At 41.1% G+C, this 22,540-nt stretch overlaps 2 protein-coding genes across 2 annotated transcripts; both read left to right on the top strand.

Moving 5' to 3' along the window:
• The first annotated feature begins 10,690 nt into the window (after window positions 1-10,690).
• On the top strand, window positions 10,691-11,611 carry LOC146963917 (rho-related GTP-binding protein RhoV-like). Its single transcript, XM_085766945.1, has 3 exons — window positions 10,691-10,938; window positions 11,016-11,074; window positions 11,162-11,611. The coding sequence occupies exons 1-3, from the start codon at window positions 10,773-10,775 to the stop codon at window positions 11,609-11,611; spliced, it is 675 nt and encodes a 224-aa protein (XP_085623071.1). The 5' UTR covers window positions 10,691-10,772.
• A 1,460-nt stretch (window positions 11,612-13,071) lies between these two features.
• Window positions 13,072-22,169, top strand: LOC146963916 (zinc finger FYVE domain-containing protein 1-like). Its single transcript, XM_085768586.1, has 11 exons — window positions 13,072-14,511; window positions 14,603-15,107; window positions 16,177-16,391; window positions 16,505-16,611; window positions 16,720-16,828; window positions 16,946-17,043; window positions 17,265-17,382; window positions 17,523-17,693; window positions 17,917-18,097; window positions 18,213-18,326; window positions 19,938-22,169. Exons 1-11 carry the CDS (start codon window positions 14,002-14,004, stop codon window positions 20,168-20,170), a joined length of 2,361 nt encoding a protein of 786 aa, XP_085624712.1. The 5' UTR covers window positions 13,072-14,001; the 3' UTR covers window positions 20,171-22,169.
• The last annotated feature ends 371 nt before the right edge of the window (window positions 22,170-22,540 follow it).

Genomic DNA, 22,540 nt, shown 5'->3' with positions numbered 1-22,540 from the left:
GAGGACTCTGAGCTCTCAGGTATTCTGACTCATTTTCTTAGCCAGAATCAGAAGGCCCTGGAGGTTTCCTGCCATTTTTCTCTGGAGTGTTTTCTCTCAAAGAACAGGAAAAGGAGCTCTGTTTCCCACACACTCACAGAGGTTTGATATCAATGCCATTTTAAAGACTGTGCTGCGGCCACAGTTAAGCAGCTGCACAGTCATTGTGACAATGTGCTGCACTAACAATGCTGCATATTTAGAGAGAAATGTATTTTTGCTAAGGTTTAATTATAAATCCACCTAAGCACATTTTAACACTTTGATCACAAGGTTTCATTTCATTCTGATCTGATGCAATGTACCAGACACTTACTTCATCTTCTAACCACTTCTTTTATCTGGAACTTCTTGATAAATTCAGCTAAACTCATGCAAATGAGATGAAATACAAAAGTGGCTTCGTATCTCATTAACGCCCACTCTAAAATGTTGACCAACAACATAAACAAGCTCCACACTTTTTTTTGTTTGTTTAATTCCAGTGTGAGTCAAATGTTTCCTCAGTGTGTAATGGCAAATAATGATGCTTTGTGTTTGTTTGGAAAGTCCTATCCCTTTGAAAGGATCATGTTCTCATGTTAATCAGCCAATTGCGACAGAGTTTCCTGTTTAAATAGATTCTAATCATTCTCTGTAAGAACATGTGCTGTTGTGTGGATTGATGTGGAGCCAATTGAAACTAAAATAAAAAGAAAACACAGATGCTTCAAAGGCCAAAGGGTGAGATCCCTGTTGATATTGTTATCATTTCCCTGTAATGCCTGGGATCAAACATCCAGACGCACAGTTACTGATGTTTTTATTTGTATGTGAAATCATTACAACTTGTATAGCCATGTAAGAATACAATTTTCAACTCTTAATCCCTTTTATTTTTTAATGCGAATAATTTATACTTTACTACTACTTTACTACCTTTGATTTCTTAGGCTAGTCAGGTTTTACAGCACATAAAACCTGACCAACAACAAACACATGGTTTTAATTTTGTAATGACAGCACAGCATTCTATTCTAGCATCAGTGACACATGAAGGTGATCAAGGTGTTTGCGTCATCACAGACATGAACAGACACATGTATGTATGTATGTAGGGCTGCCTGGAACCAGGTGACGCTGGATTTAACATGTAATTGTAATTTCCAGTCTTGAGAAACATGTCGCACAGGAAATTTACTAAGTTAGCATTTTGCTGTGGAAATTCTTTGCATGACAGCAAGGTTAGAGAAGAGCATTGATAGCACTGTTATATATGAAACTGTCTAGTGAGCAGCTGGTTAGCTTAGCTTGACACAAAGAGCAGAAACAGGGAAACAGGCATTATGCTCTGTAAGAAAAACACTAGGATATCTAAAGCTAACTAATTTACTTCTTCTTCTATGTTGTTAAGAGTGACATTATTTCTCTTTTTTCCCATTTTTTACTAGGTGCAACTTCCTAGAGCCAGAAAACCCATTTCCCCATGTCCAGTCTTCTGTATTAATTTAACTGTAAAAACAAGTTGTATCATTCTTCTCCTCTAACTCTGCAAACTAAGCTTAACCTAATTTACAATTGAATATTTAAACTGATCACATAAGCAGCATATTTTGTGATCATAATAGCCATAGATAAAACTCTTTTTACAGGAAGAGATCACTATCACCATCAGCCTCCCACAATCGGGATTCCTTCAGTGTCAGTCTTCCAGGAAAACAACCACACACAGTGATTAGAATTTTTAAAAGCAAGGGATTTAAAGTCAGTACTTTGCAGAGAGACGTCATGAAAGATTTGGGAGCTTAAACTGTTTCTCTGAAAACTTATAAACCAGACGTTTAGTCCCCCCACCCACCAACATTTGATTTATCAGCAGACACGTCCGTGAGGTATTAAGACTGGATTAAAAATTGGTAATCGAGTAAAGAGGTGTCACTTAAAAAAATAATTCATTCAGTGTGCACAAAGCGCAACTACCTCTGTCTCTTCTATCTGCCACTTCGATCTTATCAGCCAGATGTTAAGCTGGTTTTAACTGGCAGTCAAATTATCCACCAGTTACTGAGTAAAAGTAATTTCACTTTAAGAATAGAGGTTTGTAGGCACTCTTTGGTGGACACAGGACAGGACATCCTGCTGTTTGTGTGGCTTTTTTTCTGACTTAAGATCCCGACACCCAGTGACTAAAATCCTTTATCTGGTTAAAATATATATATATATATATATATATATATATATATATATACTGTATATGTGTGTATGTGCCATTAAGCTCGATAAAAACTGGCAACCACAACCCCGACCCATGATGCCATTATCATGATTAAAATTATGCATTCCTAAAAAAAAATACAATCAGGATAATGTGAGAAGAAAAAAAAACCCTGAAAAATACTTACATAAATTGACATACATCTAATAATTTTTAATATGTTAATGTGGAATTGTTACATTAACTTTAAACGTGTTAATTAAAATCATATTCCCATGGTCACTACTGAGCATATGAAGGATTTTGGAGTAAGTCTACTGCGTCTCCCACGAGGGACAGAGGACAGACCCCCTGTGATGCTTTCTGGAGGGTATAGGGGGGATTAGTCCACTGCTCCTGGACCCCTGCCAAGGTTTAATGGAACAGTAGTAACTAAATTGACAGGGATGCTTGCTGGCCAACAAAAGCCCAAAAACACCCAGGCTTTACTTAAAAACTGGGACAGGCTGATTTACCCCTAAGCTGGTTCGCATCCAAATGATACAATGCTTGTTATGAAATTGATTCAGATTAACTGCAAATGCACTGATCCAACAAAAAAGGCAAGGAAGTATATCCGATTCACACAATCACAATGTATTCACAGTCAGAGTTTATGCTTTCCTGCAATAACTGTTGGCTACGAGTCAAGAATGTGAACAACAGGGGTTGGGTAGGAGGTAGGACAGAGGTGGGAGAGATCCACAGAAGTCTGAATTCCCATGAATCACTTGGTGCAGTGACCACAAGGTGCTAGAATTCGAGTTGACCCGGGAGGGGGGCTGCATCCTGTTGGAGATACAGTATATACACACAGCTCAAACCACTGCACTGGGTGATAGAAGTCATATGAGAATAAATGGGATTTTATCTCAATAATGACTGGATTGATGACAGACATTCATGTCCTTCAGAGGATGAAAGACTTGGGTGATCCCCTTACTTTGCCTCTGCTACTGCCATAAAGTTCACATGGTGGTTTTGATTGCTATCGGTTGTTGGGTGTTTTTTGTTGGGAGCTTTTTTTCTCCTCCTCCACCTCCTCCTCCTAATTCCTCAGTGGGGGGGTAACATGGTTGTAGATGTGATGCCTGCAAAGCATCTCGAATGTAAAAACCTGTTCAAGGAGCAATAATTAGTCACACAACATGCAAATACTGGCACTATATGTGACCTTTGTGGGTTAAACTCAGGGTGAACAACAGCAAAATATCAGTGCACACAAGGATTCAGTTTAATCCAGCACAGACTATGTTTTGTGTCAAATTCAAGATAACAGGTCAAAACCTTTGACACTGGGCTGCAAACAATGTCAAGGAGATTATAGTGAATACATGTGAAGCAAGTGTCACTGTGTCCCAGCCATGACCCTCAAGTAACACCTAGGAACTAAAGAAGGAGAGGGAAAGCGTTTCCATTATGTGGGGTCTCAGTGTGATGGAGGCATCCATCCTCATCTAATCCTCACCACTTAAGAGCCCAGGCAGTATCTACTTAAAGGCACATTATGCAGGAAATGTTATGCAAATGGCTTGTTTATCGCCTCATCTCTGTGTCAGCCACTTGTTTTGTGCCCCCGTCTACAATGTGCCATGCTGATCTCTGGCTTAGGGAGGAGCATAATCTTTTAACACCTATCTGGCAGATTTCTCTATTGTTGTCAGATTTGATATGCGACTGAGACTTCAGTCAGATACTGCGGCTTATTTTGTAACAAGCAGAGCAACACTTCAGTGAAACACGAGGGGGTTGTTTGGGTCCTTGGTATTGTCTATCTTTGCATAAAATTTGCAAGAGTCAGTCAGCGTGAGCAGAATTTTTTTTTTTTTTCAAGTGTGCTGTGTGTGTGTGTGTATATTGGGAGCTCTCCTGAAATGCACACACTGTGAGACCCTTACTAAGCAGATTACCTCCATAAATCTATGTCAGGATACATTTCCGCATGTCTAGTCATGCAAAGTGCAAGAGAGCGTGAGAATGCAGACACAAAACATGTTTACAGTAACAGATATGCATCCCTATCTTTAGGCACCGAGCCACGGTTTAAACCATCAGCACACTGCTGACATCTGCTGCGCAAATTAAGGCACATGCAAACTTTGCAAACAGACGTGCATTCAGTTGCACAATGTCCGTGTTTGCATGTGTAACAAGCAGTTTACAGGTTGATCTATGATGATTAAAGAAGTTGCTACAGGAAGGAATCTTTGGATGTAGAGATATTTAAAGACAGTCAAAAAAAACTGTTTCCTGTGTTTGACATTCACCTTGGATTAAGGAACAGCATTGTGACTCACAGCTGTCAGAGGTGTAGCATGGGAGTGGAGCTGGCAATGAGATGTGTGTTTGAAAGGTGGTGGTGGTTGGGGGGGGGGGGGACCAGATGTTGTCCTCCTACCATGGGGAATAAACTCGATCACTCACACTGCAGGTGGTGGGAAAAAAAGGGGGAGAGAAAGGGAGAAGAGAACGAGTGAGTGAGAAACAACGGCAAACAGGAAGCAGGGACCTTACAACACAATGCTCGCAGAGTTTCCTGCAGGCTCAGACAGATAAGGAACAACACTTTGTTTAAAGCTGTATTTTCACCCCCAAACGTTTCCCGCTCTCGAAAACCACATCTTACAATGCTCGTACAAATAATGTCAAACAGAAATATGGGCCGTATGTTCATGATTTCAGCAAAATGAACAAAACCTCTTCCTTGACGTATCAAAGCAGGTGAAGACAATGGTGCTGCTATAACTGTTATAGGGGATGAGGTACAGAGATGCTGTGCAATGATGGTCGTAAAGCTTGATAATAAGCAAATATGCCTACCTGCAGTTTCATTAAAAAGAGACAATGAAAGGCAACTGCTGGTGTTTTGGTCAACACTGCATCTTATGCTGTTATAAGTGCTATTATTATAGATCTGTTCTTATCATTAGAAACAGTATCTGCAGTGCAGTGTAATCTGTAAAGTGAATCATTATAATATGAGACCTGAAAAGAATATAGCGTATTAATTGTGTGCGTGTATTTATGAACCCAGTCACCCTTTAAAAGGACAGGATGAAATATGGCACATTAAGTTTCTGCTATAAACATCAGTGGTGACAGTCCAACAATGCCCCTCTCAGCTGTGCCCTTTGCCCTTTTGCATGAGACAAAAACGCTGCCTTCACAACACTGGATTTTGTTGTTTGTTGCAGCCAAATTAAAATTTGTCTGTAATGCAAAGTTACAAAAAAATAATATTTGGGACAGTGTGCAATGACAAATTTTTAAATTAGGTATGATTATGATATGATACATGGAAAATGCCCCTGTCTGGGTGTGTTATACATTTGTAATTTTTATTATTTTGTGCAAGATTAACTCTGATTACTCAACCATATTTTTTTCTTTTCATTCATCAGTCATCAACTGTTGTTCTTGCAAGAAAATACAAAAAGAAACAAATCTTAGACTGTTTAATGGTAAAAAGGCGACCAGGGCACTGGAGCAACACCTCCCTCTGCTGACCAGTGTCAATATTACACATTACACCCTGCATTCACGGTGTCTGGCTCTGAACAAGTATTTAAATGTGAACCATGTTATTGGTTCTCATTTATGAGGGCCAGTTTAATTATTAGTTAAACTTATATATTTACAAAGTCTATCTACAATGTGGGCTTGGAGATCTACACTACAGGCCAAAGGTTTGAAAGCAAGATCAAATTTGTACAAAAAAGATCATAGTTTTATTGGTATACTTTTTTAAGGTATGTGCCAGGAATACCTTTCTTAAGTTCGTCAATGAAAGACTGCTGACTTTTCTGACTGATCCAATCCGTCCCACAAAAGCTCAATTGGAGAGCGGCCTGGAGACCGACGGGCCTGAAGCATCTTCTGAAGTTCACCTTCCTCTTCCTTTTCTGACCTTTTTCTATCATCATGAGTTCCAATTTCATCTAGTGTCTTCAGGGTGTAGTGAACTTCTTTGTTGGACACCATTAGGCGTTTTGCAATTTCTCTTTCGGTGTATCCTTCTTTCCTCAATGTACCTACAAATCTGTGCTCTTGTTTCTTTACTCAGCTGTTTCTGTCTACCTATTTCTGTGGTAGGTTGTAAGAGATATGAACACATTGAGATTTATTGGGATTTTTGTATACAAACTCTCAAAAGCCAAACAGCTAAAGTGAATAATGCAAAATGTGATTTGTTATTACTTTTGCACTTAAGTTGTGACTCTTGCACATCTTCTCAACCCTGTTTTCTTTTGGTAACATTTATTCAGCAATGGTCTGGTAACATCGACCAATGTATACTTAAAGCAGAAGTAACTAATGGAATTATATCAAGATCCTTCCAGTTACAAAGAGGAACCCGACAAGGATGCCCATTGTCCCCACTACTGTTCGCACTTTTTATCGAACCTTTGGCAGCTTCCATTAGACAATGTGATAACATCACTGGTATTCAAGTAAAGTCACACCACCATAAAATTAATTTATATGCCGACGATATATTATTATACATCACAAACCCCTCATCTTCACTTCCATCAGTCCATAATCTGATCAGCAATTATAGTCGGGTGTCTGGCTACGCTATCAACTGGACGAAATCTGAGATTCTGCCTATAGGTGGATGGGATGCTGAGGCTGGGGACCCCCTCTCCAACCGTATAGCCAAATCAATCAAATACCTTGGAATACACATCTCCCCAAACCTAAACGAATTATTCAAACTCAACTATACCCCCCTATTACAAGAAATAAAAGACAATCTGGAAAGATGGAATAAACTTCCATTATCTCTAATCGGCCGAATCTCAACAGTTAAAATGAATATCCTCCCAAAAATAAACTATCTTTTCGCAATGACTCCTGTTACCCCACCCACTGGCTGGTTCTCCTCTCTCAATAGTACAGTTACCAAATTTTACTGGAAAAACAAAAAACCAAGAATTAAACTATCTACTCTGCAAAAACATAAAGAATATGGAGGACTTGGGGCTCCAAATTTTGCTTTCTATTTTTTTTCACACCAACTGCAATATATCCGCCACTGGACAAACGACATCAGTTCACCCTGGCTTGAAATTGAAAACAACCTGACCCAAGAATTAAGCATCAGAAATCTCCCATTTATAGACAAATCCATTAAAAACCACATATGTTACAAAAACAACAATACCATCAACACCACTCTAACGGCCTGGTGGAAATCAAATGAAACTCTCAATTACAGCCCCGCACCATCCTCTCATACTCCTTTATGGAATAACCCCATGTTTTTAATTAATAATAAAACCATTGCCTTCCCACCCTGGATTGAGAGAGGAGTGACCAGCCTGGGACAGTTATTCAATGGTGGCCTGTTCATGACCTTCGACCAGATCCAAAAGGAATATAACGTACCGGCTCACTGCTACTTCCAATATATACAGTTAAAAGAAGTCATAAAGAAAAGCATCAACATCACTAACTTTAATAATCACAGCCCCCCCCTATACGTAAAGCTACAATTACTCAAACCTCAAAAAATACTATCCCAGATATACAAGATCCTAACATCCAACGATACAACAATATCAATCCCAACAGATAAATGGACTATAGACCTCAATAACCTCCCGGTAGACACCAATTGGCAAAACATATGCAACAACACATTCTCCATGACATGTAACTCTAAAACCCAATTGACACAGTACAAAGTTCTTCATAGAACTCACATTACCACATACAAACTACATTGCATGGGCTTCAGCCAAAGCAATACCTGCTCTCTTTGTTCAACCTCAGTAGATAATTACATCCACGCGCTCTGGCATTGCCCACCCATTCAAGAATTCTGGTCGGAGGTCATGGGCAGGCTATCTGAGATGCTGGGCCTCAACATCCCCACATGCCCAATCATTGCTTTACTGGGCGACCTATCTTCATTATACATACCCAACCAGCATAAATCGTTTGTACTAATATCACTTACTATTGCCAAGAAGACCATATTAGCGAACTGGAAAGACAGAACAAAGATATCTATAACCCATTGGCTAAATCTACTAACAGATCATTCAAACCTAGAAAAACTCACAGCAGTTTTAAAAAATAATGTCACATCCTATGAAAACAACTGGTCCCCCTTTTTACAATACCTGCAACGTTGACGCTGATGCTGTCTATCTATGTCTCCTCATAGTTACATAATCTCCAACTTCCCCTGCTCTCAACCGCCTTGGAATGCAGGTGTGTATGTTTATATGAATGTATGTATGTATGTATATATTTACTTATTATCAGGTTTCTTTTTTTTCTTTCTCTCTTCTTCCTTTTTTTTTTTTTTTTTTTTCTCTGTATTTTCTGTGTTAACCACCCCACACTACAACTTGGATTATAACAAGATAACCACTATTACTACAATCACTCACTACTGCCCTTGAAATAATTGATAATATGCAACAGATGGTTGGATGTGGGGCTGGGCTATGTTGGACTCGCTGGGGTGCTGGGCGGGGGGACCCCCTTACCCGGCCTCCCGGTGGCACGGGGGGACCCCCGATCGGGGCGGGCGGGAACACGGCTGGCAAAATTAACCCCTCTCCCTCAAGAGACAACGGAATAACAATTAAATAAATAAATACAATAAATAAGAGAAAATAAAAATAAAGAGAATTAAAAATAGAATAAAAGATAAATGTCACCCGTCTGGAGAGCAGACTCCCTCCAAACAGGTCTGGGGGTTGCCCGGTGATAGAGGTGACAGGGATGGATGGATCCATTATGGGCCAGTGACCTCCCCAGGGTCTGGTTGCTGTCCCAAGCAGGATACCCCCCCCGCAAAAAAAAAAAAAAAAGAAAAAAAAAAAAAGAAAAAGCACTACCCGTTGGCCCCATCCCGCCAGGGCCCCCCGTTTCGGACCGCCCGGCTGCCGGGCCGGGCGCGGGGTGCCCCCTCGCTCGGCGCTCCGGAGCCCCGGTCCGGCCTCGTCATCCAATATCTCAGTTTATTGTAACTCATTTAACCAAATTATACAGAACTTGAATTAGAATGATCATCTTTGTCTTATATTATGCTATTCTATGCCTTATTAAGTCATGCCATGTTATGTTATGTTATGTTATGTCATGTTATGCTATCTTATGTCATGCATGGACACGTGCATACACACGCATACACACTCACGCACCCACCCATATACACACACACACACGCAATGAGTCTCTTGTCATCTTGTTTGTCTATCACTGTCACTGTCTTGTCTTGTTTACTGCACGTAAAATAAAAAAAAAAAAAAAAAAAAAAGCAGAAGTAAGCGATCCGGTCGTTTTGGCTAATGCTGCGTTCCAGGCAGGCTTTTGAAACCGTAAATTACAGCTTCAAGTCATGACTTACGACTTTGTAGCGTTCCAGGCAACCCACTCGTGTTTTTCCGACCTGTTTTACCTGTGAAAGTCACTATAGTGGCCACTCGTAATTTCCGACCCGTGAACTCGTACCAGATCGAACTGGTACGACTTCACAGGTCGGAAAAACACGACATACGGGTTGCCTTGAACACACCATAACGTCTTGTCAGCCGATGGAGTTAGCAGCCCCCGCCCTCGTCATGGATCTATTGGTCCTCGTCCCTACATCACCACATTCAGGCGCATCCCTTGGCTGCACACACAGCCCTTCATGCCGTTCTCTCTCCTCATTGGATAAAACTTGTAGGATACGAGAAAAGTTTTCTCCTCGGCTCAGAGCAGAGCAGAGTGACTGAGAGACCCGTGTTTCGGTCCAAACACTCTATGTAAGTGATTGCTGTCGGAAGATATAACTATTTAAGACTTATATTAACACAAATATATCGCTTACTTCTGCTTTAAAGGTTAATGTGAGGAAAATGGTGCATATCAATGAAAGCAAAGTCTGATCATGCAGTAAATACATCCCAAAAATCCATAGAACTCATACTGGTTTTTAAGAAAGGCAATGTGAACAGAAACTTGAAGTTTCTTCCAAATGTTTGGCCTATATATTATTATTGTCTTTTTATTTTTATATGTATAGGTGATTTCAGGACATTGTGGGGGGCAAGGAGCTGGGGGATATGATGGGGATATGGGATATGATGTTGTGTTTGTTTATGGTCTTGTCTGTCCACGACGAATTTCTCCCAAGGGAGACAATAAAGACTAACTAACTAACTAACTAACTATATTGGCCATACTTCCAAACTTTTGGCCTGTGGTGCATAAATACTATGTTCCCTTATGCTACTGTATGGGATTTTTCAGTTGTTGAGTTGGCCTTTACCAGTAGTCAGCCAGGCTTGGTGGGAGTGTCTATGTAAATCTGCATCAAAGGGAAACAGTCAAACTGCTGGGGGGTCACCTCATCTGATTGGGCGCCTTTGTTCTTTCAAATCGAGGTGTCCTCCAACCCCCGGGGGGAGAGCACATCTTACTGTAACACTGTAACACTGCACTCCTGCATGGATTTTCAAACTGCTGGGATAATGGAGTGATAATTCAAGGAAAGATGGCACAGGCCTGTCAGAGACATGATAAACCAAACAGACCGAGGGAAGAGCTGAGCTGCATGCTGGTTGGAGATGGAGCCGTGGGGAAGACCAGCATGATTATCAGCTACATCTTCAATGGATACAACAGCGAGTACAGGCAAACAGCTTTTGACGTTTTCACTGGTGAGTAAAAGGTTATTTTGTTTAAAGGTCAACTGCTGTTGGACTCAGAAGTAAAACTGTTCCTACTCGGCTTCCAGGTTTTGTTCACGTGAATGGCATCCCAACTCGAGTTAAACTGATAGATACAGCTGGACAGGTAAATATTGCACACCACATTAGATTTTTTTTTCCTAGACCACGGTTTAGTCCTCTGCTCCTCATCTCTTATCATTTTATCTGTCAGGAGGAGTTTGGCCACCTCCGCTCTCTGTGCTATGCCCATGTGGATGTCTTCATCCTCTGCTTCAGCGTGGTCAACCCTGTCTCCTTTGACAACATCACCTCCAAATGGATCCCACAGATCCGTGCCGGCAACCCAACGTCTCCCATTGTTCTGGTCGGAACTCAGTCAGACCTTCACCACAATGTGGACGTCCTCATTCACCTGGACCAGCGACGCACAAAACCAGTGCACTTCAGCCGGGCCAGAAAGCTGGCACACAGGATCAGAGCTCACGACTATGTTGAGTGTTCAGCTCTAACACAACACAACCTCAAAGATGTGTTTGATTGTGCTGTGTCTGCTGCCATCAAGCACAAACACACTGGCACTAAATGTAAAAAGCTCAGCCTGCTTAGACGTTTAAAGACATTTTGTGATTGTGGGTGGAAGAAAATCATCCGATATATCTGATGTATAAAGGTTGGGAGCTGTGTGGATGTTTTTGTTACAAACTATGCATTTTTATCGACATATCTCTCTGCAAAATGTGGACTGTGCACTAAAAAACTGGACTTAAAGCCTGCATTGACATCCATATGGTCCTGTAAGAAATGTGATAATCAGTGTATTATGGAGGTTTCACATTCTGCTCTTTACCTCTTGACTCTTCTTGGTTTTTATGTTTTGTGTGTCACTGTTGTTCATATTTTTGTGTGTGAGTTAGTTTTGTAATAAATGCACTAAGCAACATTTCATGCCAGTTCCTGTGCTTTCTTTCAATCTTTCAAAAAGCCTCTAATGGATAAATAGAATTTAAAAAACTTCTTTCTGTAGATCCTGCAAGATACTGTCAGTGAGGAAATGGAGGGAAAACACAAGTGCTATTTGGGACAAATGGTCACCTGCTGAAGTGCTACTTTACAAGACAAAAGGCATTTAAATCCATCCTCTGTCTGAAAGCTTATGTTGAGGCATGTTTCCAACAATTAGGCTTCTTTTAAAACAACCACCCATGTTCAGTGTGTGTGTGTGTGTGTGTGTGTGTGTGTGTGTGTGTGTGTGTGTGTATATCTTGCCACACAACAATGGAACTTGCAAGTTTTCACATTCACACTCATTAATTCACAGTACACTCGTTCCTAATCAATAACACTGCACAACAGAGAACAGCATTAAATTAAAAAAAACAAAACGTGTGCTTACCTTTATTTCTTGATAGCTACCCACAAACCATCCATACGGCCTCCTTATTCCTATAGCCTATTCTTACTCTTATGGGTTTTCTATGTCCTATTGCCCTTTAGTGGTGTCATTTTGTTTTGTTTTTTCCCCTTCTTTCGTCCTCGCGCCCAAAAATCACTGGTTGCGTGACTCGCGTCATTGCGTAACCTGATGATTGACGTCTGTCAATTGCTTTTTTCCCCTCTTGTTTTTTCTCATATTAAAATGCATCCAAAGTGGGCAAACAAGCGATCTATATGAGTAACTTCACAGAGAAATAAAACAGACAGAGCACAGATAAAATTTGATATTGTGCAGATATTTACAGATTTTGATTGACAGAGGAGGTCCCGGATCCAATCAAATCCGGTCCCGACGAGGTGCCGGCAGGATCAGGTGTAATAATGATTTTTTAGAAAAATTGTGAATGTGAACACCAACGGACTACCAAAAGTCCATTCCCCAGTTTTATATAATATAATATAATATAATATAATATAATATAATATAATATAATATAATATAATATATTTTTGGAACAAGGTGGTAGGCTATCGTGTAACACCTAACACAAACAGGACGGCCTGTCTCGAACTACATTTCCCATCATGCAACTGCGCGTTAGCCTCCTCTGACCCTGTGACTGAAAATAATCTGATCAGCTGATCTGACCTGGCAACAAAATAACGTAGCTAGAGAAGAAATCTGCCAGGGAGGGGACTGAAGAACAAAACAATGACACTGCTCGGAAGGATCCGCACAGAGTAACACTTTAAAAAGACTTTTAAAGCGGAATCGCGCGGATTTACCTCCCGTTTCAAAGTAAGAGTCCGCGGATATCCGAGCTGAAGACATCGGCTGTCTGTTGTTTTTGTTGATATGTTGTTACAGCTCAGTTGACAGACCCCGGGAGGCTAGCTGCTTGTTTGGACGGCTATGAACTATTAGGGTTTGCTGGCTCTCTAATTAGAGCTTTTCTTTGGAAAAGTTGAAGCAGTCCGTTGAAACTAGCTAGCTGTAAACTGAGTATTTATGTTTGTGTGGTAAATTGTCCACCGAGTTTGCTAGCGAGCTATTGAGGTTCAGTTTGCTAGCTAGCCTGTTGTTAGCATCAACATTTGTACATTCATCTGTTCAGGGAGAGTTCATTGTCCTGGTCGGTACACGCTACCGTAAAAGGTGTCTATTTTATAGTTTAATTCGCTTACCTACTGTATATCATGCTACTGCAATTTGCCAACTTCAATGCACGAACAAGCTAACGTTAAGTGTTAATAGTAAAAAAAAAAAAAATACATGTTGTAACTCGAAGAGACGAACATTTCCTTGCCTATTTTTTAGTTGCACTAAAAAAAAACATTTACTGAACCAGTTTTAAGTGTTGCATATTTATTTTCATGCGAAAACTTAATCGTAAATACTTGTTGAGACTTCTTTGTTACAGTCAGTGGATCACCAGGCCTGTTGACATGCAGCTGTTTTAAGTTGATTTAGTCATTGTATATAAGCTCGTCACTTTAGTTCAGTATTACCTACATGTTGTGCATTTTGCATTAATTGCTATTGGAAATAGCTGGTGCTCCTTTCAAAGCTGTTCCAATAAGCATTGCTCAGTATTAAAGTTGACCTTGTAGGAAACGATGAGTGGGCATGGCTCATCTTCAGAAAAGGGAGTTAATACAACTTTAATATGTCAAGAAAGTTATGCCTGTGGTGGCTCAGAGGAGGCTGCATTTGAGTGTGATGAATGCAGGAGCCTGCAGTGTGTTCGTTGTGAGCTTGAGCTCCACAGTCAGGAGCGTTTGAAGGGCCATGAGCGGGTTCAGATAGGTCCCGGGCATGTCCCTTACTGTGACAATTGTAAAGGAGGTAATGGAGACAATGGCAAACGTCATAGATCTGTGGTACGCTGCCAGAACTGCAAAGTTAACTTGTGCCAAGACTGTCAGAAACGCACCCACGGTGGAGGCAACAAGAAGAAACACCAGCTCACATCTTATCCTCCACTACGCAAACCCACAGAGGTCATCTCTGTCCAGACACCTGTTCAGCCTGCTGTTCAAATAGCCGATGATATCAAATCTCAGAGAGCAAAACTCCTGGAGAAGGCTTCCAGCTTCCTATTGGTGGATGAGAATGAGGAAATGCAGGTGAGTTGTGCTGAAGTGACAGAATCAAAATACCAAAATGTCTCCTCTTTTTAACCAATTTCCACTTATAAACTCTCTTGTTATTTCAAAGATTAAAGACGATGCTTCATTTATGAAGAGCCTGAACTGTGACCCTGATCAGCTGCTGAAGGTGGTGTCCATCTTCGGTAACACGGGAGAGGGTAAATCTCACACCCTCAACCACACCTTCTTCATGGGGAGAGAGGTGTTCAAGACTTCTCCCACGCAGGAATCGTGTACAGTGGGCGTGTGGGCGGCGTTTGACCCCATCCACAAAGTAGTGGTCATCGATACAGAGGGGCTTCTTGGGAACAGTTCCAAGCAGGGCCAGAGGACCCGTCTGTTGCTCAAGGTGCTCGCCATCTCCGATCTCATCATTTACCGCACCCACACTGACCGTCTTCACGACGACCTCTTCAAGTTCCTTGGGGACGCCTCAGACGCCTACCTGAAGCATTTCACCAAGGAGTTGAAGGCCACGACGGCCCGCTGCGGCCTGGATGTCCCACTGTCCACTCTGGGCCCCGCAGTGGTTATCTTCCATGAAACCGTTCACACTAAGTTACTTGGCTCAGGTAAAATATCTCACCACACCTATTGCTGCTGCTAATAATAAGGTGGAATCAAATGACTTATATGTTACACCTTTTTTAGACAAGTTAGACCAGCACTATGTGACTGTAGTGTCATAAATATAGACCTGAATCACCTTAAGGTATGCAAGCCAGTCCTTTTAAAGTAAACTAAAGGTTAAACTCAGCATATAACTTTACAGGCTCAGCAAATAGCTTGCAGTGTTTCTCTGTCTTTCATGTACAAAATCTGCATTCCAAGAAATGTGTAAACACTGCTTCTTGACCTAAACAGAAAACTATGTCAGTTAAATGACACACTTACAACTGTAGTTACACACTTGAATGATAATATCAGGTTTTGCTTGTCACTACAAGTCATACTTTACATGACTGCCAGCTACTTCTTGCAGTGCTCTATAATTTCAATTTTTTTTTCATTACTCTGCAGCCACTGGTTTCTATTCAGCTTTCAGTGTCATGACAATCAATTTGCAGAGACTTGCAGTTTGGGAATCGTCCACAGAGAGCGTTTTATTTATTTATCTTCCTTTTTTTAATTTAGCTATCCCATGGAGATACAGGATGTCTTCTTCCAGGGAGCCCTGGCAAGATGAACACAAGCAGTTTCATGTTAAAAACAACAACAACAACAATTTCACATTAAAACACAAATAAGAAATGGCAGAAGAAAGAAGAACTATACATTCCATGCTACCACCATTATACCTACATGGTTGCTGAAAGGTGTAAATACACGTTACTTTAAAAACTTTGTGCTCATTTTCCATTTAGCAATTACATGACTGACAGAAAATTAACAACAGCCTTATGGTGCATTACATCACTCAAGTAGGCTGCAAGAAAGTAATCACTGTTTATAACATGTACATGATTCGATGTACATGTGCTCATGATGATATTTCAGGATTGCAGTATTTTTCTCCCTTATATCAAAATAAGAATAAAAGACCTCAGTATTTTGACAAATGCGTTGTATGTAATGCTCTGACATCCCTCTGCTACCAGGACAGCTGCAGTAACACCCCCCTCCATCTTTGTGTTGTTTTAGAGAAGTCACCTGAGTCGGTAGATCGTCTGCTGTTGGACCGCTTCCGGAAACTTTCACGTTTTCCAGAGGCCTTCAGCTCCGTCCAGTACTGGGGCACGCAGACTCTCAGCCCACCCACCGACTTCCGCGGCCTGCAGAATAAACTGGAGCAGCTCCTGGACAACAACGCCACCCGTTCCCCACGCACCCCTGTGGTCATCTACAAAGCCCTGCAGGTAGGGGCGTTTAAAGTCCACTGGCGTCCAGTTTGCATCAAACTCATTTGTGGTTTTGCAAATGAAAAACTGGTTGGTTTTATTCTACATGTTATGTCTGTTATCTGCTGCAGGCTCTGAGTGAACGCTTCAACGGGGAGATTGCCGGTGAGCTGGTCGCTCACAGCTGCTTCTTTCCAGACGAGTACTTCACCTGCTCCAGCCAGTGCCTCAGTTGTGGGTCAGTACCTCCAGCCCCCTGACAGCTTTTATCCATTCTCATCTAACCTTCATTTTCTTGCTGTTTTTAGTCATTTTTTTACACTCTGACTTATGACTTTTGTTCTAGGTCTGGCTGCAAGAACAGCATGAATCACTTGGGAGAAGGAGTGCGCCATGAGGCGAAGCATCGCTGTCGTTACTCTGTTCAGTACGATAATCGCATTTACACCTGTAAGGTAAGAACAATAGCTCACTTGAATCACTGAGCCAGACCATAGTTGTCTCTATACCATACTCTTGTTCCCTGACTGATGGAGCTGATGTTAAAACCATTGTGTGGTGCGTCACCTCAGGCTTGTTATGAAGGAGGAAAGGAAGTGATTGTTGTCCCCAAGACCTCGGCTTCCTCAGACTCTCCATGGATGGGCCTTGCCAAGTACGCTTGGTCTGGGTGAGTAGAGGAGGATGACCTGCAGGGTCACTCGTAATGAGGGTTGGTTAGGCTTATGTTACCTTTCCAGGGCCCAATTTTAGCACTGGTGCTCCAGGCACTGACCTAAAATCAAATTTTTCTGTTCACACCAACTTACATGTCTCACAGCAAATAATACCTTTAGATACACATTTTATTTTGACTGAAACTGAGTTCTACATTTGTGTGTGTATGTTCAGGTATGTTATTGAATGTCCCAATTGTGGAGTCATCTATCGGAGCCGTCAGTACTGGTATGGGAACCAGGACCCTGTGGATACAGTTGTACGCACTGAGATCCAACATGTTTGGCCAGGGGTAAGAAGAACAAACCATTTCTGTTATTTAACCAACATAGACTGTATCTCCTTACTTATCCATATTTATTCCAGTCAGGAATTAAACCAATCGATAAATATAATCTATTGATGTAGAAAAATTCTGTCTCCTATCTGCAGTCGGATGGCTTCCTAAAGGACAATAGCAATGCAGCACAACGTCTTCTAGATGGAGTCAACCTAGTGGCCCAGTCTGTGTCAGAGCTCAGTGTCAAGCCTGCCAAGGCCGTCACCTCTTGGCTGACAGATCAGATCGCCCCAGCCTACTGGAAACCCAACTCCCTCATCTTGGTGAGTGACAGAGCCCCACCCTCTGCCACCCGCCACCAGCAGCCAAGTCAACACTTTAGTGTCCAGAGGGATGTTTACTGTCTGGTGTTCTGTGCCTATTACACATGTCTATGTTTGCAAGTCACAAGATAAAACTTGGGGCAGACTCAGATTGCATCCTCCGCCCTCTCGCTGTTGGTCAATAAGTGTCTGTGTTGTTTTTTTTCTTTCCCTCTTATACAAGGTGTGCCATAAGTGTCACACAGTCTTCCAGGACAACGACACCAAGCATCACTGCCGTGCCTGTGGGGAGGGCTTCTGCGATGGCTGCTCCTCCAAAGCTGCGCCCGTTCCCGAGAGAGGCTGGGGTCTTGCCCCTGTCAGAGTCTGTGACGTCTGCTTCGAGCAGAGAGCCTCATATGCAGGTACAAACTCCCTTAATAATGTCAAATGCTCCCTCTTTATTGTCATTTGTGTGTTATGAAGCCATTGACGTTGGGCGAGCCATGACTAAGGGAAGCAACATTTTGTTTTTTGCAGAGCTGCTTGAAGCAGAGCTCGAGGAGGAAGAAGGTGGAACCCTGGCCAGGAAGGTTGGAGAAGCAGTCACCAACACCATAGGGGTTGTGGTGACTGCTATTGACATCCCACTTGGTGAGTGTTGCCCAAAACAAATCTAAAGAAGAGGTTACGTAACGGGGTGAAATGACCTAGTAAATGTTAGTGTATGGATATGATGCCCTCTAGTGGAAGAGGTTTGCCATACTTATTTACAGGCAGGAAGAGAAGCAATGAGGTCTTGTTTCTAGTTTGAGCTCTCCAAGATGTTATGCAGGCACTGACAAAGCCCTCCTTATAAGGAATATGGGATGACCTAATAGCCTACTTGTGACAGGACCTGTGCCATTACCAAAAAGTTCACAGGTCTCTTTTAACTCATTGTAAATCATGCAAATGTCCCGGATCAAAGAAACAGTTGATGCATCAAATGACTAATGTGTTGGGAAAATACTCGGCGATGAATGATGGGAATATAATCAGGTTTTGTCTGTATCATTAAACAGGGGTTCAAATGCAAAATTATAATTTGCCTTTCATTTGTTATCCTCTCCAGCTAAATGTTTACAGGCTACAAAGTGCACCAGTGACTGTGTCCATGCCATTTTATGAGACTTCCAGCTGCACGTACCTTTGCTATTTCACTTTTGAACGTCGATGCCATTGACGTTCAGAAGTCAGACACATGACGTGATTGCTCAGCGCTCTAGATCATTCCCATCTATAGTCTGTACTAACTCTCTTGTCTGCACTTTGGTTTGTTGTGTTTATGAAAAGAAAATGTTTATAACAGCTAATGTAACATACTTCTGCCAAGATAATCCAAAATGTGGATTACATTGAGAAAATGAGCTTTGCAGTGTGGGAAGAGGTTCATCTATTTTATCTTCAGGATGTTGTTTCATGTCAAGATGTCAATTTCAAGATCTTCAGATTGTCAAACTACATTTATTATTATTATTGCAGGGATTATAATTTATTCTGCTGCATAACCCTACTGATCTATATTTACTGCCTAAAGTTGTTGATGAATATAACTTCTCCATACCCAATACTATTCCCAAATAACCCAGAAGGTAAAAAAGAAAAAGTAGCCTCCTTGTGTTCAAATCCAAATCTTGTTTTGGGGTTTCCATGGTAACCAGAGCCATTTTGCCTGGAGCATCAGTGAACTAAAACAATTTGTGAGGAGTAGGCAGCATGAATAAAGCTAAAATAAAGCATTGATAACTGAGAGTTGAACATGTTTTGGTGTTCGCAGTCGAGGCAGAAGTTGTATAATATTTGGCTGATACCAGTAAAGTCTTTTCAATATTGTGTCAAGACAAATATGTGGAGCTACTGCAGCGTAAAATGAAGTGCAATCGAAGTGGCCCATCGAGTGTATGCACCTTTAAATTAAAGGAAAAGTTCAGCGTATTGACATGAGTTTTACACACGGACTTAAACATTACATGACATTTAGATATGACAGGCTGATTAGTGAGCAGGTTGGATTTATTACCTCTGGACAGACCCAGGCTGTTTCCCGCTGTTTCCAGTTTCTATTCTAAACTAAACTAACAGACATGACTGAGGTATTGATCTTGCACACTATAACGGTTAAATGACTTCAATGACTAAAGTGTGTGGAGTAAATGTAAAAGACAAACTGTTACCTTACATCATAAATATTAACTGCATGTGTGTGTTATGTGTTCCCTATAGGCCTAGTGAAAGACGCAGCCCGTCCTGCCTACTGGGTGCCTGACCAGGACATCCTGTCCTGCCACAACTGCCAGCGTGAGTTCACTGCCAAACTGTCCAAGCATCACTGCCGTGCCTGTGGCCAAGGAGTATGTGACGACTGCTCCCCAGAGCGCCGGCCGGTTCCGTCGCGGGGCTGGGACCACCCTGTGCGCGTGTGCACCAGCTGCAACCAGAAACCTGGAGAACTTTAACAGGGACGGCCTTCCTTCCTCAGAGCACTGGAGAGAACCACTCACTCACTCAGCTCGCAGTCTGTCACTGCTTTACCTCTGTTACTCCAATGGTTCTGTCTTGTATCTGTGGCAAGGAAGTCTTTAGGCATATATAGATATATATAGGACAATTAGCAGATTTGGGATTTCTGAGTTCCTGTGGCCTTTGTAGAACAGCCAGAACATGTGAGTTACTTGACTGAGTGTGAAACCTGCATTTCCACTCTGATTATTCACAGAGTGAATATTTTAATTCTTTATTGACACAAATCCCTAATTTTGCGTTTAATAAGACTGTTCAGCTATTTTTCTACTATCAGAAAATATAAAAAAAAAAATGTATCATTTTAAAGAATATTAGATAGTTGAGAACCCCATGCGGTTGGTGTGATTAGTGTCCAGCAATTCTTATTATTGAGCATTGTTTCTCTGATGTAGTACGTGTAATGGCAAGGAGGTGTTTTACATCCATGCAGGTATAACTGCAGGCTCCATTGCATGCTGTATTGCAACATTTTAGTTTTTGCACTAAGCCTTTTTCAGCTGTTATAGGCTGTTGCTTACGATGGCCAAAACCATGATGTCCTGATGATCAAGTAGTCTGTCCCAGACTGAGCTGAAATCTCGGGTCTAGACTGTGGATATCTGGGGTGCCAAAAATCATTCAGGTCACTGTATCTGTGCTGGTATAATGTTTATTTTATCATGTACTTTGTGGTTGTATGAAGACATAGATCTATGTTAGAGGAGTGTACATTTGAAATGTTGAAAATTATTTATGTATTGAAGAAAGAAAAAAAAAGACTTATTAGCACTCTGGCATGCATGACAGTCTGAGCGATCCATGGCCTTTTACTTGTTCAGAGGACAGTCTGAATAAACCTCACAGTTTCTTTTACCGAGCGTATATACATGCTATAAAATGTAGGTATTTAATATTCAAATTTGTTTTCTTGACACCTTGATTTTAAATGTTTTTTTAAATATTTACAGTCAATGTTTGTTAGGGTGTATGGATACTGTTTTGCAGAACTGAGAAATATCCACATTTGTCTTCAAACCAGTTTTACATATTTCATTCACGCCTCCAGGTCTGACAGGATACAAACTCCATGTTCAGCTCAGCACAGCTAGTTTTTACTTTACATCCGTTATTGAAACATTTTGTGTTATGTTTTCCTGTTGTTTTTTTTGTTTGACATTAGTTACTGTATAGATATTTATATACTTTGTAGATTGTATTTGAACCACCCTTTTTCCTCATAGTTTTTTTTTGTTTGTTTCTTAGCATTACACAGAAAACAGATGCTCAAATGTGGCAATGATAAGATATTGAACCATATTTAGTGACTGAGAGCTTTAACTTGTCGTGCATCATTACTTCTTTGTTATTGAGTAATGAGACTGTTACGTGTGGATATCATACAAAGCACAAGGGGATGCCTTTAACACATATGCTTGTATTTTATTGTTAAAAAAATGAGGGGAAAAAAGGGTGGCTGTCGATTGTACGCTTTGTAGATAAAGTTAATTCTCCCTTTGCTCCTTACGTGGAACTTTTTGGTTCTGATGTCTGATGAGAAGATGTTGTGTCTGCCTTGTCTCAAAATAGATTTATCTGTCTGAATGTTGCATCACAAACACACAAACACACGCCCTTCTCTGAGGCTCTAATAATCACACAGGGTAGAATAGGAAATACATCATGTCAGCTCACTTGTACTGGACTTCATTCCCATGCAAATGTGTGCAGTCTGTTGCTTCTGTTATCCTTTGTGGTATCCAGTTTTTCAACCAGGTTGGGTGCTACTATGAACACTTCTCACCTACACACTATGAATCAAGCAGGAATGATCAATGCTTTTGAAAATGTTGGAAACTAACTTGAAACAGTGACGTGTGTGGATACTTACTGAATTATTGGTGAAAGATTTGCATACGATTAAAGTTGTATCAGCTCCCGTCTGTCAAAACATAATCTGAAATTGCCTCCATGTCTTTAGTGTGTGTGTGTGTGTGTGTTTTAAATCTCTATGTGTCATACCACTTACTGTACTGTATGTGGGAGGAATAAATCGTGCACGCCTGTGCATTAGGAGCTCTGCTTTTCCTATCCTTGCCAACACTTCAGCTCCAGAGAAAGTGAGGGATAATTATTTGCTTGGTGCTTATTGATGATGATAAATGATTTATAATTATTTTAATAAATAATGAAACACAAGCTTCCATGTTGATATTCTGTGCCACTTGCACTGCACTGACTTGCCAGACAGGGACTATCTCTTGATATGTATCCAAGCTTCAGTAGGGGTCTCTTTAAAAAGTGCTGTAATTCAGTTGTGTACAATT

This window comes from Trachurus japonicus, chromosome 22 (assembly GCF_045865225.1).
Source record: "Trachurus japonicus isolate A0001 chromosome 22, Traja_1.0".
In the NCBI taxonomy this organism is placed as follows: domain Eukaryota; kingdom Metazoa; phylum Chordata; class Actinopteri; order Carangiformes; family Carangidae; genus Trachurus; species Trachurus japonicus.
This window is presented reverse-complemented; position numbering and strand designations above follow the sequence as displayed.

Excerpts from the sequence above, each read along its gene's own strand:
- LOC146963916 (XM_085768586.1), top strand. The coding sequence starts at position 14,002 with ATGAGTGGGCATGGCTCATCTTCAGAAAAGGGAGTTAATACAACTTTA. Across the intron at positions 16,392-16,504 it reads TCATCTACAAAGCCCTGCAG|GCTCTGAGTGAACGCTTCAA; the intron begins GTAGGGGCGTTT and ends TATCTGCTGCAG. Across the intron at positions 17,383-17,522 it reads TCCAACATGTTTGGCCAGGG|TCGGATGGCTTCCTAAAGGA; the intron begins GTAAGAAGAACA and ends TCCTATCTGCAG.
- LOC146963917 (XM_085766945.1), top strand. The coding sequence starts at position 10,773 with ATGGCACAGGCCTGTCAGAGACATGATAAACCAAACAGACCGAGGGAA. Across the intron at positions 10,939-11,015 it reads AGCTTTTGACGTTTTCACTG|GTTTTGTTCACGTGAATGGC; the intron begins GTGAGTAAAAGG and ends CTCGGCTTCCAG. Across the intron at positions 11,075-11,161 it reads TGATAGATACAGCTGGACAG|GAGGAGTTTGGCCACCTCCG; the intron begins GTAAATATTGCA and ends TTTATCTGTCAG.